We start from the raw sequence: 15,632 nt of genomic DNA, 5'->3' as shown, positions 1-15,632 counted from the left end.
ATCCCAAAGGGGAATCTCAGGTAACCAGATGGACCGCCTCCTTGGGAGGATCAAGAAGGGGGTTTTCTTTTTCTACCGAAGAACAGCCGCCACTCATGTGCTTAAGACCAAGCAGGAAATGTTACAGCTACCGACCCACAAGCTCATACACCATGTCACAACAACATGGAATTTCACTTTGACATGTTGGAGCTCCATCTTGAGCAGCAGACAGCTGTATACACTGCACTGACAGACAAGACCCTGAAAAAACATAAAGACATCGTCACCTTGTCTGTTAATGACGTGAAAGTGACAGAGGAGGTCCTCCAGGTGTTCAAACCCCTCAAAACAGTTAAACCTAGTGAGCACTGAAACTCCACTGTCTGTGTCCATGATCCTACCTCTGAAAACAAGGATTCTGCAATCCATGGCCCCAAGTGAGGAAGACCGCACCATCACTAGAGATGCCAAGGCTGCCATTAGAGAGGACCTGAACCCCAGATACCCCCCTAACGTACAGGACTACCTTCATAGATCTATTGCACTGGATCCAAGGTTCGAGTCCCTGCCTGTTCGAGTCCCTGCACTACGCCGGAGGACAAACAGTGATGTTACCACTGAAATTGTGGCCACTGAAGAGGTAAAAAAAAAAGATAAGTCAATAACTTCAATAATAAATATAGTGCAGTCTAATGTTAATCTATGCATACAGTCCCCCCGACTGTATGTAATGAAACCTAAGATTACCTGGGGTACCAATGTAAAAAATAACAAAAAAAATAAATACTGCATAGTTTCCTGGGAACGCGAAGCGAGGTGGCCATCTCTGTCGGCGCCGGAAGTAGAAACATGACCGAATACAAACAGTGTAGCTATTCCCTCCGCAAGGCAATCAAACTAGCTAAGTGTCAGTATAGAGACAACGTAGAGTCGCAATTCAACGGCTCAGACACAAGAGGTATGTGGCAGGGTCTACAGTCAATCACGGACTACAAAAAGAAAACCAGCCCCGTCGCGGACCAGGATGTCTTGCTCCCAGACAGACTAAATTACTTTTTTTGCTCGCTTTGAGGACAATACAGTGACACGGCCCGCTAACAAAACATGCAGACTCTCCTTCACTGCAGCCGACGTGAGTAAAACATTTAAACATGTTAAACATTTACATTTACATTTAAGTCATTTAGCAGACGCTCTTATCCAGAGCGACTTACAAGTTGGTGAATTCACCTTCTGACATCCAGTGGAACAGCCACTTTACAATAGTGCATCTAAGTCATTGAGGGGGGGGGGGGGGGGGTGAGAAGGATTACTTATCCTATCCTAGGTATTCCTTGAAGAGGTGGGGTTTCAGGTGTCTCCGGAAGGTGGTGATTGACTCCGCTGTCCTGGCGTCGTGAGGGAGTTTGTTCCACCATTGGGGGGCCAGAGCAGCGAACAGTTTTGACTGGGCTGAGCGGGAACTGTACTTCCTCAATGGTAGGGAGGCGAGCAGGCCAGAGGTGGATGAACGCAGTGCCCTTGCTTGGGTGTAGGGCCTGATCAGAGCCTGGAGGTACTGCGGTGCCGTTCCCCTCACAGCTCCGTAGGCAAGCACCATGGTCTTGTAGCGGATGCGAGCTTCAACTGGAAGCCAGTGGAGAGAGCGGAGGAGCGGGGTGACGTGAGAGAACTTGGGAAGGTTGAACACCAGACGGGCTGCGGCGTTCTGGATGAGTTGTAGGGGTTTAATGGCACAGGCAGGGAGCCCAGCCAACAGCGAGTTGCAGTAATCCAGACGGGAGATGACAAGTGCCTGGATTAGGACCTGCGCCGCTTCCTGTGTGAGGCAGGGTCGTACTCTGCGGATGTTGTAGAGCATGAACCTACAGGAACGGGCCACCGCCATGATGTTGGTTGAGAACGACAGGGTGTTGTCCAGGATCACGCCAAGGTTCTTAGCGCTCTGGGAGGAGGACACAATGGAGTTGTCAACCGTGATGGCGAGATCATGGAACGGGCAGTCCTTCCCCGGGAGGAAGAGCAGCTCCGTCTTGCCGAGGTTCAGCTTGAGGTGGTGATCCGTCATCCACACTGATATGTCTGCCAGACATGCAGAGATGCGATTCGCCACCTGGTCATCAGAAGGGGGAAAGGAGAAGATTAATTGTGTGTCGTCTGCATAGCAATGATAGGAGAGACCATGTGAGGTTATGACAGAGCCAAGTGACTTGGTGTATAGCGAGAATAGGAGAGGGCCTAGAACAGAGCCCTGGGGGACACCAGTGGTGAGAGCGCGTGGCGAGGAGACAGATTCTCGCCACGCCACCTGGTAGGAGCGACCTGTCAGGTAGGACGCAATCCAAGCGTGGGCCGCGCCGGAGATGCCCAACTCGGAGAGGGTGGAGAGGAGGATCTGATGGTTCACAGTATCGAAGGCAGCCGATAGGTCTAGAAGGATGAGAGCAGAGGAGAGAGAGTTAGCTTTAGCAGTGCGGAGCGCCTCCGTGATGCAGAGAAGAGCAGTCTCAGTTGAATGACTAGTCTTGAAACCTGACTGATTTGGATCAAGAAGGTCATTCTGAGAGAGATAGAGGGAGAGCTGGCCAAGGACGGCACGTTCAAGAGTTTTGGAGAGAAAAGAAAGAAGGGATACTGGTCTGTAGTTGTTGACATCGGAGGGATCGAGTGTAGGTTTCTTCAGAAGGGGTGCAACTCTCGCTCTCTTGAAGACGGAAGGGACGTAGCCAGCGGTCAGGGATGAGTTGATGAGCGAGGTGAGGTAAGGGAGAAGGTCCCCGGAAATGGTCTGGAGGAGAGAGGAGGGGATAGGGTCGAGCGGGCAGGTTGTTGGGCGGCCGGCCGTCACAAGAAGCGAGATTTCATCTGGAGAGAGAGGGGAGAAAGAGGTCAGAGCACAGGGTAGGGCAGTGTGAGCAGAACCAGCGGTGTCGTTTGACTTAGCAAACGAGGATCGGATGTCGTCGACCTTCTTTTCAAAATGGTTGACGAAGTCATCTGCAGAGAGGGAGGAGGGGGGAGGGGGAGGAGGATTCAGAAGGGAGGAGAAGGTGGCAAAGAGCTTCCTAGGGTTAGAGGCAGATGCTTGGAATTTAGAGTGGTAGAAAGTGGCTTTAGCAGCAGAGACAGAGGAGGAAAATGTAGAGAGGAGGGAGTGAAAGGATGCCAGGTCCGCAGGGAGGCGAGTTTTCCTCCATTTCCGCTCGGCTGCCCGGAGCTCTGTTCTGTGAGCTCGCAATGAGTCATCGAGCCACGGAGCGGGAGGGGAGGACCGAGCCGGCCTGGAGGATAGGGGACATAGAGAGTCAAAGGATGCAGAAAGGGAAGAGAGGAGGGTTGAGGAGGCAGAGTCAGGAGAAAGGTTGGAGAAGGTATGAGCAGAGGGAAGAGATGAAAGGATGGAAGAGGAAAGAGTAGCGGGGGAGAGAGAGCGAAGGTTGGGACGGCGCGATACCATCCGAGTAGGGGCAGTGTGGGAAGTGTTGGATGAGAGCGAGAGGGAAAAGGATACAAGGTAGTGGTCGGAGACTTGGAGGGGAGTTGCAGTGAGGTTAGTGGAAGAACAGCATCTAGTAAAGATGAGGTCGAGCGTATTGCCTGCCTTGTGAGTAGGGGGAAGGTGAGAGGGTGAGGTCAAAAGAGGAGAGGAGTGGAAAGAAGGAGGCAGAGAGGAATGAGTCAAAGGTAGACGTGGGGAGGTTAAAGTCGCCCAGGACTGTGAGAGGTGAGCCGTCCTCAGGAAAGGAGCTTATCAAGGCATCAAGCTCATTGATGAACTCTCCGAGGGAACCTGGAGGGCGATAAATGATAAGAATGTTAAGCTTGAAAGGGCTGGTAACTGTGACAGCATGGAATTCAAAGGAGGCGATAGATAGATGGGTAAGGGGAGAGAGAGAGAATGACCACTTGGGAGAGATGAGGATCCCGGTGCCACCACCCCGCTGACCAGAAGCTCTCGGGTGTGCGAGAACACGTGGGCGGACGAAGAGAGAGCAGTAGGAGTAGCAGTGTTATCTGTGGTGATCCATGTTTCCGTCAGTGCCAGGAAGTCGAGGGACTGGAGGGAGGCATAGGCTGAGATGAACTCTGCCTTGTTGGCCGCAGATCGGCAGTTCCAGAGGCTACCGGAGACCAGGAACTCCACGTGGGTCGTGCGCGCTGGGACCACCAGATTAGGGTGGCCGCGGCCACGCGGTGTGGAGCGTTTGTATGGTCTGTGCAGAGAGGAGAGAACAGGATTAGATAGACACATAGTTAACAGGGTACAGAAGAGGCTACGCTAATGCAAAGGAGATTGGAATGACAAGTGGACTACACGTCTCGAATGTTCAGAAAGTTAAGCTTACGTAGCAAGAATCTTATTGACTAAAATGATTGAAATGAAACAGTACTGCTGGAGTAGGCTAGCTGGTAGTGGCTGCGATGTTGACACTACACTAATCAAGTCGTTCCGTCGAGTGTAATAGTTTCTACAGTGCTGCTATTCGGGGGCTAGCTGGCTAGCTAGCAAGGTTGATTGCGTTCCGTTACTTAAAAGAACGACAATAGCTGGCTGGCTAACCTAGAAAATCGCTCTAGGCTACACAATTGTCTTAGATACAAAGACGGCTATGTAGCTAGCTAGCTACGATCAAACAAAACAAACCGTTGTACTGTAATAGTTACTACAGTGCTGCTATTCGGGGGCTAGCTGGCTAGCTACGTTAGAAGAACGACAATAGCTGGCCAGCTAACCTAGAAAATCGCTCTAGACTACACAATTGTCTTAGATACAAAGACGGCTATGTAGCTGGCTAGCTACGATCAAACAAATCAAACCGTTGTACTGTAATGAAGTGAAATGAAAATGTGATACTACCTGTGGAACGACGCGGAATGTTGACCGGGTAGTTGGAGTTCAATTCGGTAGAGGTTGGCTAGCTGTTGGCTAGCTAGCTAGCAGCATTTCCTACGTTAAGGACGACAAATAGCTGGCTAGCTAACCTCGGTAAATTAAGATAATCACTCTAAGTCTACACACTCTAAACTGCACAATTATCTTGGATACGAAGACAACTATGTAGCTAGCTGACACTACGCTAATCGAGTCGTTCAGTTGAGTGTAATAGTTTCTACAGTGCTAGTGGACAGTGGATGTTAGCTAGCTGCTTAGCTGCTTAGCTAGCTGCTTAGCTAGCTGCTGGGCAGATACGTTAGGACGACGAAATACGATAATTATGCAATTGTCGTTGATACAAAGACGGCTATGTAGCTGGCTAAGAAGAAAACCTCGCAAGGCTGCAGGCCCAGACGGCATCCCCAGCCGCATCTTCAGAGCATGCGCAGACCAGCTGGCTGGTGTGTTTACGGACATATTCAATCAATCCCTATCCCAGTCTGCTGTTCCAACATGCTTCAAGAGGGCCACCATTGTTCCTGTTCCCAAGAAAGCTAAGGTAACTGAGCTAAACGATTACCGCCCCGTGGCACTCACTTCTGTCATCATGAAGTGCTTTGAGAGACTAGTCAAGGACCATATCATCTCCAGCATACCTGACACCCTTTGCTTACCGCCCCAATAGGTCCACAGATTACGCAATCGCAACCACACTGCACTAACCCATCTGGAAGACCTATGTGAGAATCTGTCTGTTCATCGACTCCAGCTCAGCATTTAACACCATAGCACCCTCCAAACTCATCATCAAGCTCGAGACCCTGGGTCGCGACCCCACCCTGTGCAACTGGGTACTGGACATCCTGACGGGCCGCCCCCAGGTGGTGAGGGCATGTAACAACATCTCCACCCCGCTGATCCTCAACACTGGGGCCCCACAAGGGTGCGTTCTGAGCCCTCTCCTGTACTCACTGTTCACCCACGACTGCGTGGCCATGCACGCCTCCAACTCAATCAAGTTTGTGGACGACACTACAGTGGTAGGCTTGATTACCAACAACAACGAGATGGCCTACAGGGAGGAGGTGAGGGCCCTCGGAGTGTGGTGTCAGGAAAATAACACACTCAACGTCAACAAAACAAAGGAGATGATTGTGGACTTCAGGAAACAGCAGAGGGAGCACCCCCTATCCACAGCGACGGGACAGTAGTGGAGAGAGTAGAAAAATTCAAGTTCCTCGGCGTACACATCACGGACAAACTGAATTGGTACACCCACACAGACAGCGTTGTGAAGAAGGCGCAGCAGCCTCTTCAACCTCAGGAGGCTGAAGAAATTCGGCTTGTCACCAAAAGCACTCACAAAACTTCTACAGATGCACAATCGAGAGCATCCTGTCAGGCTGTATCACCGCCTGGTACGGCAACTGCTCTGCCCACAACCGTAAGGTTTTCCAGAGGGTAGTGAGTTCTGCACAACGCATCACCGGGGGCAAACTAAATGCCCTCCAGGACACCTACACCACCCGATGTCACAGGAAGGCCAAAAAGATCAAGGACAACAACCACCCGAGCCACTGCCTGTTCACCCCGCTATCATCCAGAAGGAGAGGTCAGTACAGGTTCATCAAAGCAGGGAACGAGAGACTGAAAAACAGCTTCTATCTCAAGGCCATCAGACTGTTAAACAGCCATCACTAACATTGAGTGGCTGCTACCAACACACTGACACAAATATCTAGCCACTTTAATAATTAAAAATTGGATGTAATAAATGTATCACTTGTCACTTAAACAATACCACTTTATATAATGTTTACATACCCTACATTACTCATCTCATATGTATATACTGTACTCTATACCATCTACTGCATCTTGCCTATGCCGTTCGGCCATCGCTCATTCATATATCTTTATGTACATATTCTTATTCATTCCTTTACACTTGTGTGTATAAGGTAGTTGTTGTGAAATTGTTAGATTACTTGTTCGATATTACTGCATGGTCGGAACTAGAAGCATAAGCATTTCGCTACACTCGCATTAACATGTGCTAACCATGTGTATGTGACCAATAAAATTTGATTTACATATAAAGTGGGTAAACCAGTATGTAAACATTATTAAAGTGACCAGTGTTCAATGACTATGGGGCATGAGTTACAGATGGAATTAGCTGTCTGCCTTCCTTCACTGACAGTCAGGTCTTATAGGTGTTACAATATCTGATCACAGATCAGCCAACAAAAGGCTTTAGAGAGGTTATACACAATTACAGATCTGTGGAGTGTTGAATATCCAGACAAGATGCCACACACGTCCCCTCACCTCATCAACACGTCCTCTCACCTCACCCCCTCACCTCATCAACACTCACCTCATCAACACTCACCTCATCAACACGTCCCCTCACCTCATCAACACGTCCCCATACCTCATCAACACGTCCCCTCACCTCATCAACACTCACCTCATCAACACTCACCTCATCAACACTCACCTCATCAACACTCACCTCATCAACACTCACCTCATCAACACGTCCCCTCACCTCATCAACACCTCACCTCACCTCACCTCATCAACACGTCCCCTCACCTCATCAACACCTCACCTCATCAACACCTCACCTCATCAACACGTCCCCTCACCTCATCCCCTCACCTCATCAACACGTCCCCTCACCTCATCAACACGTCCCCTCACCTCATCAACACGTCCCCTCACCTCATCAACACGTCCCCTCACCTCATCAACACGTTCAAACTTCTTTCATTGCTGGCAGACAGACATGGGTTGGTTGTTCAAGGTCATTTGTCTGAAAAGTCTCAACAAGCTAATAGTCTTTGTAAAAGGTTGAACGCAGACAAAACTCTTCTGCTACTTACACACATGGGAGATATGGTGATATCAACACGCAACTGAGGCTGTTATGCAAAGGCAGGCGGGGGGAGAGAAAGCGGAGACTGAGCATGTAGCATTGCATCAGGTTGTGATCATTGCTTTGAACAGCAAAGAGACAGGGGCTGTCAGGCAGACGGTCTACTCTACTCATCCTGGAAGAATCTTTGATGCCAAACGCAGCTCCTTCAGATGGAACGTTAAGAACCAGAAGACTTTTTGAAAGGTTTTTATTTTTGGTTTCTCACTCCAAGTTGTTTTTTTATTTTGTTTATTAAGGATAATACCGACACAAAATTCTAAATAACTCAGACAAACTGCATTTTAACTCGCTGGACTATAGGAGGCTAAACATAAAATATGACAGACAGATCAGGTGGACAGGACAGAGAGACAGATCGGGTGAGGCTCAGATCAGAAGGACAGACAGAACATAGAACAGGTCAGCTGGATCGACAGACAGACAGCACAATTTCTTAGGCTACTACTAAAGTCCCATCACATACTGCATATCGCTGACCAACACAAATGAAGCACACCACTCACCTTAAACACACACATACCTGCAAGGACAATTAGCATAGCTGCCACTACACACACACCTGACAAGGCCCATTATCATAGCTGCCAGCCACTAGACACACAGCAGGTTTTGGTTTCACTACACCACAGGAGCTGTCTCTGCCACAGTTAAACACAGAGATACTGTACTGTCAGGCTGGTAGGATATATGGTGCTTTCACCTGCCCAATACACACAGACAGGCCCAATAACACACACACACACACTTTGTAATAATAAAGCATAGTCATAGTAAATTCCAGGACTACTGTATGTCTAATCGAGAACATACAGGAGACAGACTATACTAATACAGTAACATCAGAAGCCCCGGCCACACACACAGTTCTGACAGGCTCAGTTTGCCTGTTATAGAAATGGGTAAGAAAATGTGTAGTCTGCCACTGAACCCTTCCATTGCCATTTCCCAGTGAGAGGCTTCACAGAGGGAATCCTGAGATCTATGTTTGAGGAAAGACCATACGGAGAGCAGACAGGACCGATGGCATTTAATGATGGGAGAAAACAGCCCTTTTAGCTAAGAGCTAGTGTTCACCTCTTCAGGTAGGCTTGTAGACACTATCACTATCATTCACATTAGTCATCAAAAGTAAAATACTGACCTACTAGTCAAATTAGTAGCCTATATTAGTATTTTCTATTTGCATACAAAAGCCACAATCTTAACAGCTCATAATAACTACAAGACTCATTGGACTGAGAAGGTCAAAGGTAAAACCAATGTATTTCAGTCTCTCTGAAGCAGACATGTTGGGGGGGGGGGCAGCATTCTGGCTTACAAATGGTCAAGCACTGCTTACTTTCCACAGATAAGCATCTGCTTCAGCAAGATGTCATAAATAAAGCTGAAGAACTCTTTCGACTGAAGGTAGAAAGAGTACCTATGCCTAATGATGAACGCCGCTAAAAGAGCGATAGCGGTACATGTAATTTGGGAAAACCCCTACGCCCCACCCATCGTATCACAATAAAAAAAATCCTTAGATATTTCTTGAATAAACCGCTGCCCTGATACGCTCCATTTCAGCACCACAATTCAATGGGCAGCGCCTAACCTGAATCTTGGGGGCGGGGTGGGGTACTCGTGTGTGATAGCAATCTGACTACCGCGGAGGACTATAGTTAAGAACGTGTGTGTGTCACGAAGCATGACAGGCACGTTACTTTTGTGCACAGAGGCAGTGGAATGCCAATGTTGTCCAACGGAGTCATCTTTTACATATTATTCTTGCCATATAAAGAGGGTCCGGTGAGTGGGACAGGGATAGCAAGCTCAGTAGCCAGACTCTTGCCTTTGGATTTTTTTAAAAGCGATTATACTCCACGGCTGGCTATAGGGACTACAGCTGCACCAAAATACAGCTCCATTTTGTCATGCATCCAAATTAAATATATTTCAACAGTCATCTGTATTGTTTGGTGGGGCTATATATAACTAGCAATCCGAATGAAAATGACACGCTCGAGAACAAATTACGTCGCAACCTTCCCACACTACAACTGATGCAATCTGAAATATTAGCTTATTTTCCATATGAATAGCAATACTAACTTGGTAAACACATAATTCGGTAACAGTATAGCTTAGCAATCATGCTGAAAATAAGCTAATGTAAGAATTCATTCTCATTATGCAGATCTCATATTCGAGTCCGTGACACTGGCATAACCTGGCTCGTGCTGCTCTGCTTTGCCAGGCTAGTTGCTTTTACCTTGCGTACAATACATGAATTATTCAAATCACTAAACAGTTTTCACCTTCATGGATATATCGTGTTTCTTGCGTATGAAAACCACTGAAAGGATGCACATTTTAGAATATATAGAGACAAACCTTTGTAAATCACCAGCGATACAGAAGTCAAGAACACGGTCAAGCAGTGAGTGGCAGCAAGTTAACCGTTTGACAGGCTCGAGAAGCCGATACAAGATAGCCACAGCTCAGCTAGCTGGCCACAACCCGGTGGAGAGCAAGACAGCAAAGACAATCATATACAATTAACACACAAGGGTAGCCGGAGGTGGCAAACGTTTTAGACAGATTTGGAAATTACCCGTTAGAATTCCAACTCGTATTTGGTGGTCGTGGTTGGTTAAAATCATCCCTTCCGACGCCATGTTTACCACCGCTCTCGCCAGTACTGAGGATCCAGAGATAATCAATGGCAGAGCGCATCGAACGAGGGGGAGGCGGATGGAGGAATATCAGAGAGGAAAAGGCAAAGCGAGAGGATTTACTCCACCCAAAATCTGTCCTCGTGAGATAAGCCTTTTTTTGTATGGAGGTCTATGAGAGTGTCGAATTACGCCAGACTTATTTGATCAAATAGATGTTTTGTAATGTTTAGGCTGTTACAAATGTACTGACAAGTGGATGCACGTGGCATTCCGGCAACTTTAAGTTTGCCTGTTGTCTGCCCTCACGTTGGCTAGAACTGTCCCACCTGATCTCGCCTGTCTTCCATCGTTGAAGACAATATTTTCATTGTTAGAGGGGTTACTCGAATATCTTGTCAATATCAGATATACTTTTGGGGAACATAATGGGAGCTAGGCTAGAGAAGCCGAGCTCAGATCATGCAGAAGGACGATGTTCATAGACACATTTATATTTAGAATCAACCATGTTCTTTACTGTGCGTGGGCAGTCAGAAAGGACTCTTTGTACAGATATGTGAATGCATGCATTCCTGTGGAAACCCTTACAAGTAGTCTGGATCCAAAATGGGAGGTGCTTACAGGCCTACTGCCCATAATTGAATTATCTTAGTGGTGTTTTCTTTGCATGTAGGTCTACTAATGTCTCTTCTAAGATGCGCAGGTTTGTATGGCACAGGGAGTCAGTACTTGCTGTAACCTCAACATCGCTGGTTAAAGCTCCGTGATGGAGCTGTTCACTCTCAGCCGCTACACTGGTGGCAGAAGTGGGATTGTCCCAGTGGTTTTGGGCCATTTGTGTGGGACACCTCTAAAATAGCTAAATAATAATAGATTCTAAATACTATTTTGTCACACTTTATTTGGATAGTCTGTATACGAGCTGTTGATAATCAACTGCTTGCTAAGGTTACGGTTAGGTTAGAGTTAGGGCTAGGGTTAAGGTTAGTAGATAGTTGAAACATTACTGATCATCTGTAGATAGTCTGTTAAGCATCTACAAATGGACTATCCAAATATCAATCAAATCAAATGTATTTATAAAGCCCTTTTTACATCAGCAGATGTCAAAGTCCTATACAGAAACCCAGCCTAAAACCCCAAACAGCAAGCAATGCAGATGTAGAAGCACAATGGCTAGGAAAAACTCTAGAAAGGCAGGAACCCAGGAAGACACCTAGAGAGGAACCAGGCTCTGAGGGGTGGCCAGTTGTCTTCTGGCTATGCTGGGTGGAGATTATGGCCATTTAAGGCGTTCTAACGTTCATAGATGACAAAATAAAGTGTTACCTACTGTTTTATACCATGCTGTAATATAAAGTGTTACTGTAATAAGATCAATGGATTCTCAGAAAAATACAGCCATTAGTATGACCTCCTTGATGCTGCTGCCAAAAAACAGGTTATTTAAGATGGGTTAACCTGATTATAGATCAGACCAGTGAGCCTCTATGGTGGCTACTCCTGTTCAGGCCCCAGATCAGAGGGGACTAATAGAGACAGTCTGTAGAGAAGCAAGGGTTTTCAGTCTGCTAGGAAGAGAAGGCGTCAGAGTCCTGCTTTCTTTCTTTTCACAAACACACACAGAGAGAGAGGAGAGAAAAGGTGAGAGAGAAACACACTGTTTGGAGCCTGCCAAGAAACAGGGAATTTATCATTTAGTATGACCAGCCAGACATATCCTCCTGGGTCACAGGAACAAGGCCATCTATAGTCTCTGAAGTCACTATGCAACTTAAATGACAGCGTTTCTTTGATGCTATGCTCTGTCCCTAGTTTGTTGCTCTAGGGAGATGACACATGGGATGTTACAGGGCCAACATGTTTTTTTGTGCTATACTTTTTAAAACGATGGCAGGACACTGAAGGCTCTTACCATACAGAGGAGACACATGTAGATAACCATTGACATGTTCCTGTCTTGTTATATTTTCTACTCTATCTAGCTGCATAATTATCACCAGTGCAATGTTATACGTAAAGTCAGCTAAGGGTCTCCCAGGACAGCTACAGGGCTCCCGTGGGTCATTACTTCACCCCTCTAAAAGGCCAAAATGTAGTAGCGTCCCAAATGACACCCTGTTCCCTATATAGTGCTCTATTTATGTAGTGCACTACGTAGGGAATAGGGTACTACCAGAGCTGCAGCCATAGGCAGCCATCTTCTGCTGCCAGTGGGCACAAATCACCATATGCTGATGTCAGAGGGATTGTGGGTACTGGCCAGTCGGGCTATCTAGCCTCATGCTAGCTTAAACTCCATCCCTGGCCACAGCCATTGCATCCAGTAAGAAAAGGGATAGTCCCTTTGCCTAACATAATGGATTTTACTACAGAATAAAATCATCTCTTTCATGATTCAAAGATCAAGCAGTCAGACTATCTTATCACATGAAATCCATGTAGAATTGAGAGGTCAAAGGCCAGATTTGATGTCACATGGTTTTCACACCTAATAACCAGTCCTGTGTGTGGACAAAATACCACACTTTCCTCACATGGCAGCCATGCAAATCTCTTACCATGTGACCCTAACAGCCACTCCTCCACTTTGAAACCACAAACTGAAAAACCTTAATTCACAGAAATTCCTCAAGAGTTGAGCTATAAATGAACATAGAGTGTGTTTCCAGTGGTCTGTTCCGGGGCCAGATTACATTATTCTACTATTCACAAACATCTGAATCTGAACAACCCTGCAGTTAATCTGACTACCGAGGTGGCCATGCTGCTTTGCTGCCAGAACTATCTCTCTCCGCTTCTCTTTCTCATTTCTTCTTCTGCTCTCTCTCTCTCCTCCTCTTAATACAGAAGTTGTTCCCTTCTCCTGTCGTTGTGCTTTTAACCATCTCCAATCCAAATCGATGAGTATTTGAGCCTTTACACAAATAACACTAAAAAATATATGCCATTGGCTAACAGCTTGAGGAAAATGTTTGAAACAATATGCATTTCATCAGCCCATCCCCTGCCCCGCCCCTTAGTAGCTCTCGTATATTACACAGAGAAATTAGAGTTGTGGAGTTTGGAGAGGCTGTCTGAAATACATGTATTAACTTAACTTTTTTTGCTAATATAAGCCATTTAATTCCACGCATCGCTGAAATTTACATTTAAATTAAATTGGCTTGGGGCCAGTAGATGAGCGTGAGTCCCCAGACACAATGTGGTGGGCGCTGCTGTGGTTCTTATTTACTGATCTGTCGTCTCACACGCTGTCCCAAATGGTACTTTATTCCCTATATAGTGCACTATTTTTATCCAGATCCGTATTGGGCCCTAGAAACCACTCGTTTCTGCAAATAGGTTGGGTAATGCAAGATGTCTGGCAGACAAATATGGCAAGGGAACTCCTCACTCGGTGCAAAAGTAGATTTAATATCTTTCTGAATATTCTCTGGTTTTTGGAGCACCACCAGCAACTGGACACAGACGTTCATAAAACACCGGTGCCTTCTGAATTGAAAACAAAGAAAGTATCGCCAAGTAAAGGTTGGTCAAAAATAAGCTGATTACAGCTAAACAGGAGCCTCTTATCAACAGCTAATTAAATGAATAAGCTAACACCGAGAGTTGTTTGATTTAAATTGGCTACACCGTGACAGGCTGTGGGTTCATAGTTATGTCAAACGTACAGGTACAGTAATTGCCAAAATAAAGGAAACACTTGAGTAAATGAGGGATACGACGTACAGTGGGGCAAAAAAGTATTAAGTCAGCCAGCAATTGTGCAAGTTCTGCCACATAAAAAGATGAGAGGCCTGTAATTTTCATCATAGGTACACTTCAACTATGACAGACAAAATGAGAAGAAAAAAATCCAGAAAATCACATTGTAGGATTTTTTATTTATTTATTTGCAAATTATGGTGGAAAATAAGTATTTGGTCAATAACAAAAGTTTATCTCAATACTTTGTTATATATCCTTTGCTGGCAATGACAGAGGTCAAATGGTTTCTGTAAGTCTTCACAAGGTTTTCACACACTGTTGCTGGTATTTTGGCCCATTCCTCCATGCAGATCTCCTCTAGAGCAGTGATGTTTTGGGGCTGTTGCTGGGCAACACGGACTTTCAACTCCCTCCAAAGATTTTCTATGGGGTTGAGATCTGGAAACTGGCTAGGCCACTCCAGGACCTTGAAATGCTTCTTACGAAGCCACTCCTTCGTTGCCCGGGTGGTGTGTTTGGGATCATTGTCATGCTGAAAGACCCAGCCACGTTTCATCTTCAATGCCCTTGCTGAGGGAAGGAGGTTTTCACTCAAAATCTCACGATACATGGCCCCATTCATTCTTTCCTTTACACGGACCAGTCGTCCTGGTCCCTTTGCAGAAAAACAGCCCCAAGGCATGATGTTTCCACCCCCATGCTTCACAGTAGGTATGGTGTTATTTGGATGCAACTCAGCATTCTTTGTCCTCCAAACACGACGAGTTGAGTTTTTACCAAAAAGTTATATTTTGGTTTCATCTGACCATATGACTTTCTCCCAATCTTCTTCTGGATCATCCAAATGCTCTCTAGCAAACTTCAGACAGGCCTGGACATGTACTGGCTTAACCTGTTGAAACTCTGGGGGCGCTATATCATTTTTGGATAAAAAGACGTGCCCGTTTTAAGCGCAATATTTTGTCACAAAAAGATGCTCGACTATGCATATAATTGGTAGCTTTGGAAAGAAAACACTCTGTCGTGTCCAGAACTGCAAAGATATTCTCTGTGCGTGCCCTAGAACGTGAGCTACAGGCAAAACCAAGATGAGACGGCATCCAGGAAATGAGCAGGATTTTTGAGGCTCCGTTTTCCATTGTCTCCTTATATGGCTGTGAATGCGAGAGGAACGAGCCTGCCCTTTCTGTCGTTTCCCCAAGGTGTCTGCAGCATTGTGACGTATTTGTAGGCATATCATTGGAAGATTGGCCATAAGAGACCACATTTACCAGGTGTCCGCCCGGTGTCCTGCGCCGAAATTGGTGCGCAAAACTCATTCGCAAGTATTTTTCCATGGAATTTAGAGAAGAAAGCAGGCTTCCACGAACGATATATCAATGAAGAGATATGTGAAAAAACACCTTGAGGATTGATTCCAAACAACGTTTGCCATGTTTCGGTCGATATTATGGAGTTA

The 15,632-nt window shown here is 46.3% G+C and overlaps 1 protein-coding gene across 7 annotated transcripts in view; it reads right to left on the bottom strand.

Moving 5' to 3' along the window:
• The window catches only part of gphna (gephyrin a), a 134,910-nt gene extending 124,405 nt beyond the window's left edge, over window positions 1-10,505 (bottom strand). For all 7 annotated transcript variants that reach the window (XM_064953340.1, XM_064953342.1, XM_064953341.1 and 4 more), the window contains exon 1: window positions 10,399-10,505. In XM_064953340.1, coding sequence (XP_064809412.1) covers window positions 10,399-10,462 — 64 coding nt within the window. In that variant the 5' untranslated portion in view covers window positions 10,463-10,505. The remainder of the gene's footprint in view (window positions 1-10,398) is intronic.
• Between the last annotated feature and the right edge of the window lie 5,127 nt (window positions 10,506-15,632).

This window comes from Oncorhynchus masou, chromosome 32, assembly GCF_036934945.1.
Source record: "Oncorhynchus masou masou isolate Uvic2021 chromosome 32, UVic_Omas_1.1, whole genome shotgun sequence".
In the NCBI taxonomy this organism is placed as follows: Eukaryota; Metazoa; Chordata; class Actinopteri; order Salmoniformes; family Salmonidae; genus Oncorhynchus; species Oncorhynchus masou.
The sequence above is the reverse complement of the archived record's forward strand: the minus strand, read 5'-3'. Positions and strand labels throughout refer to the sequence as shown.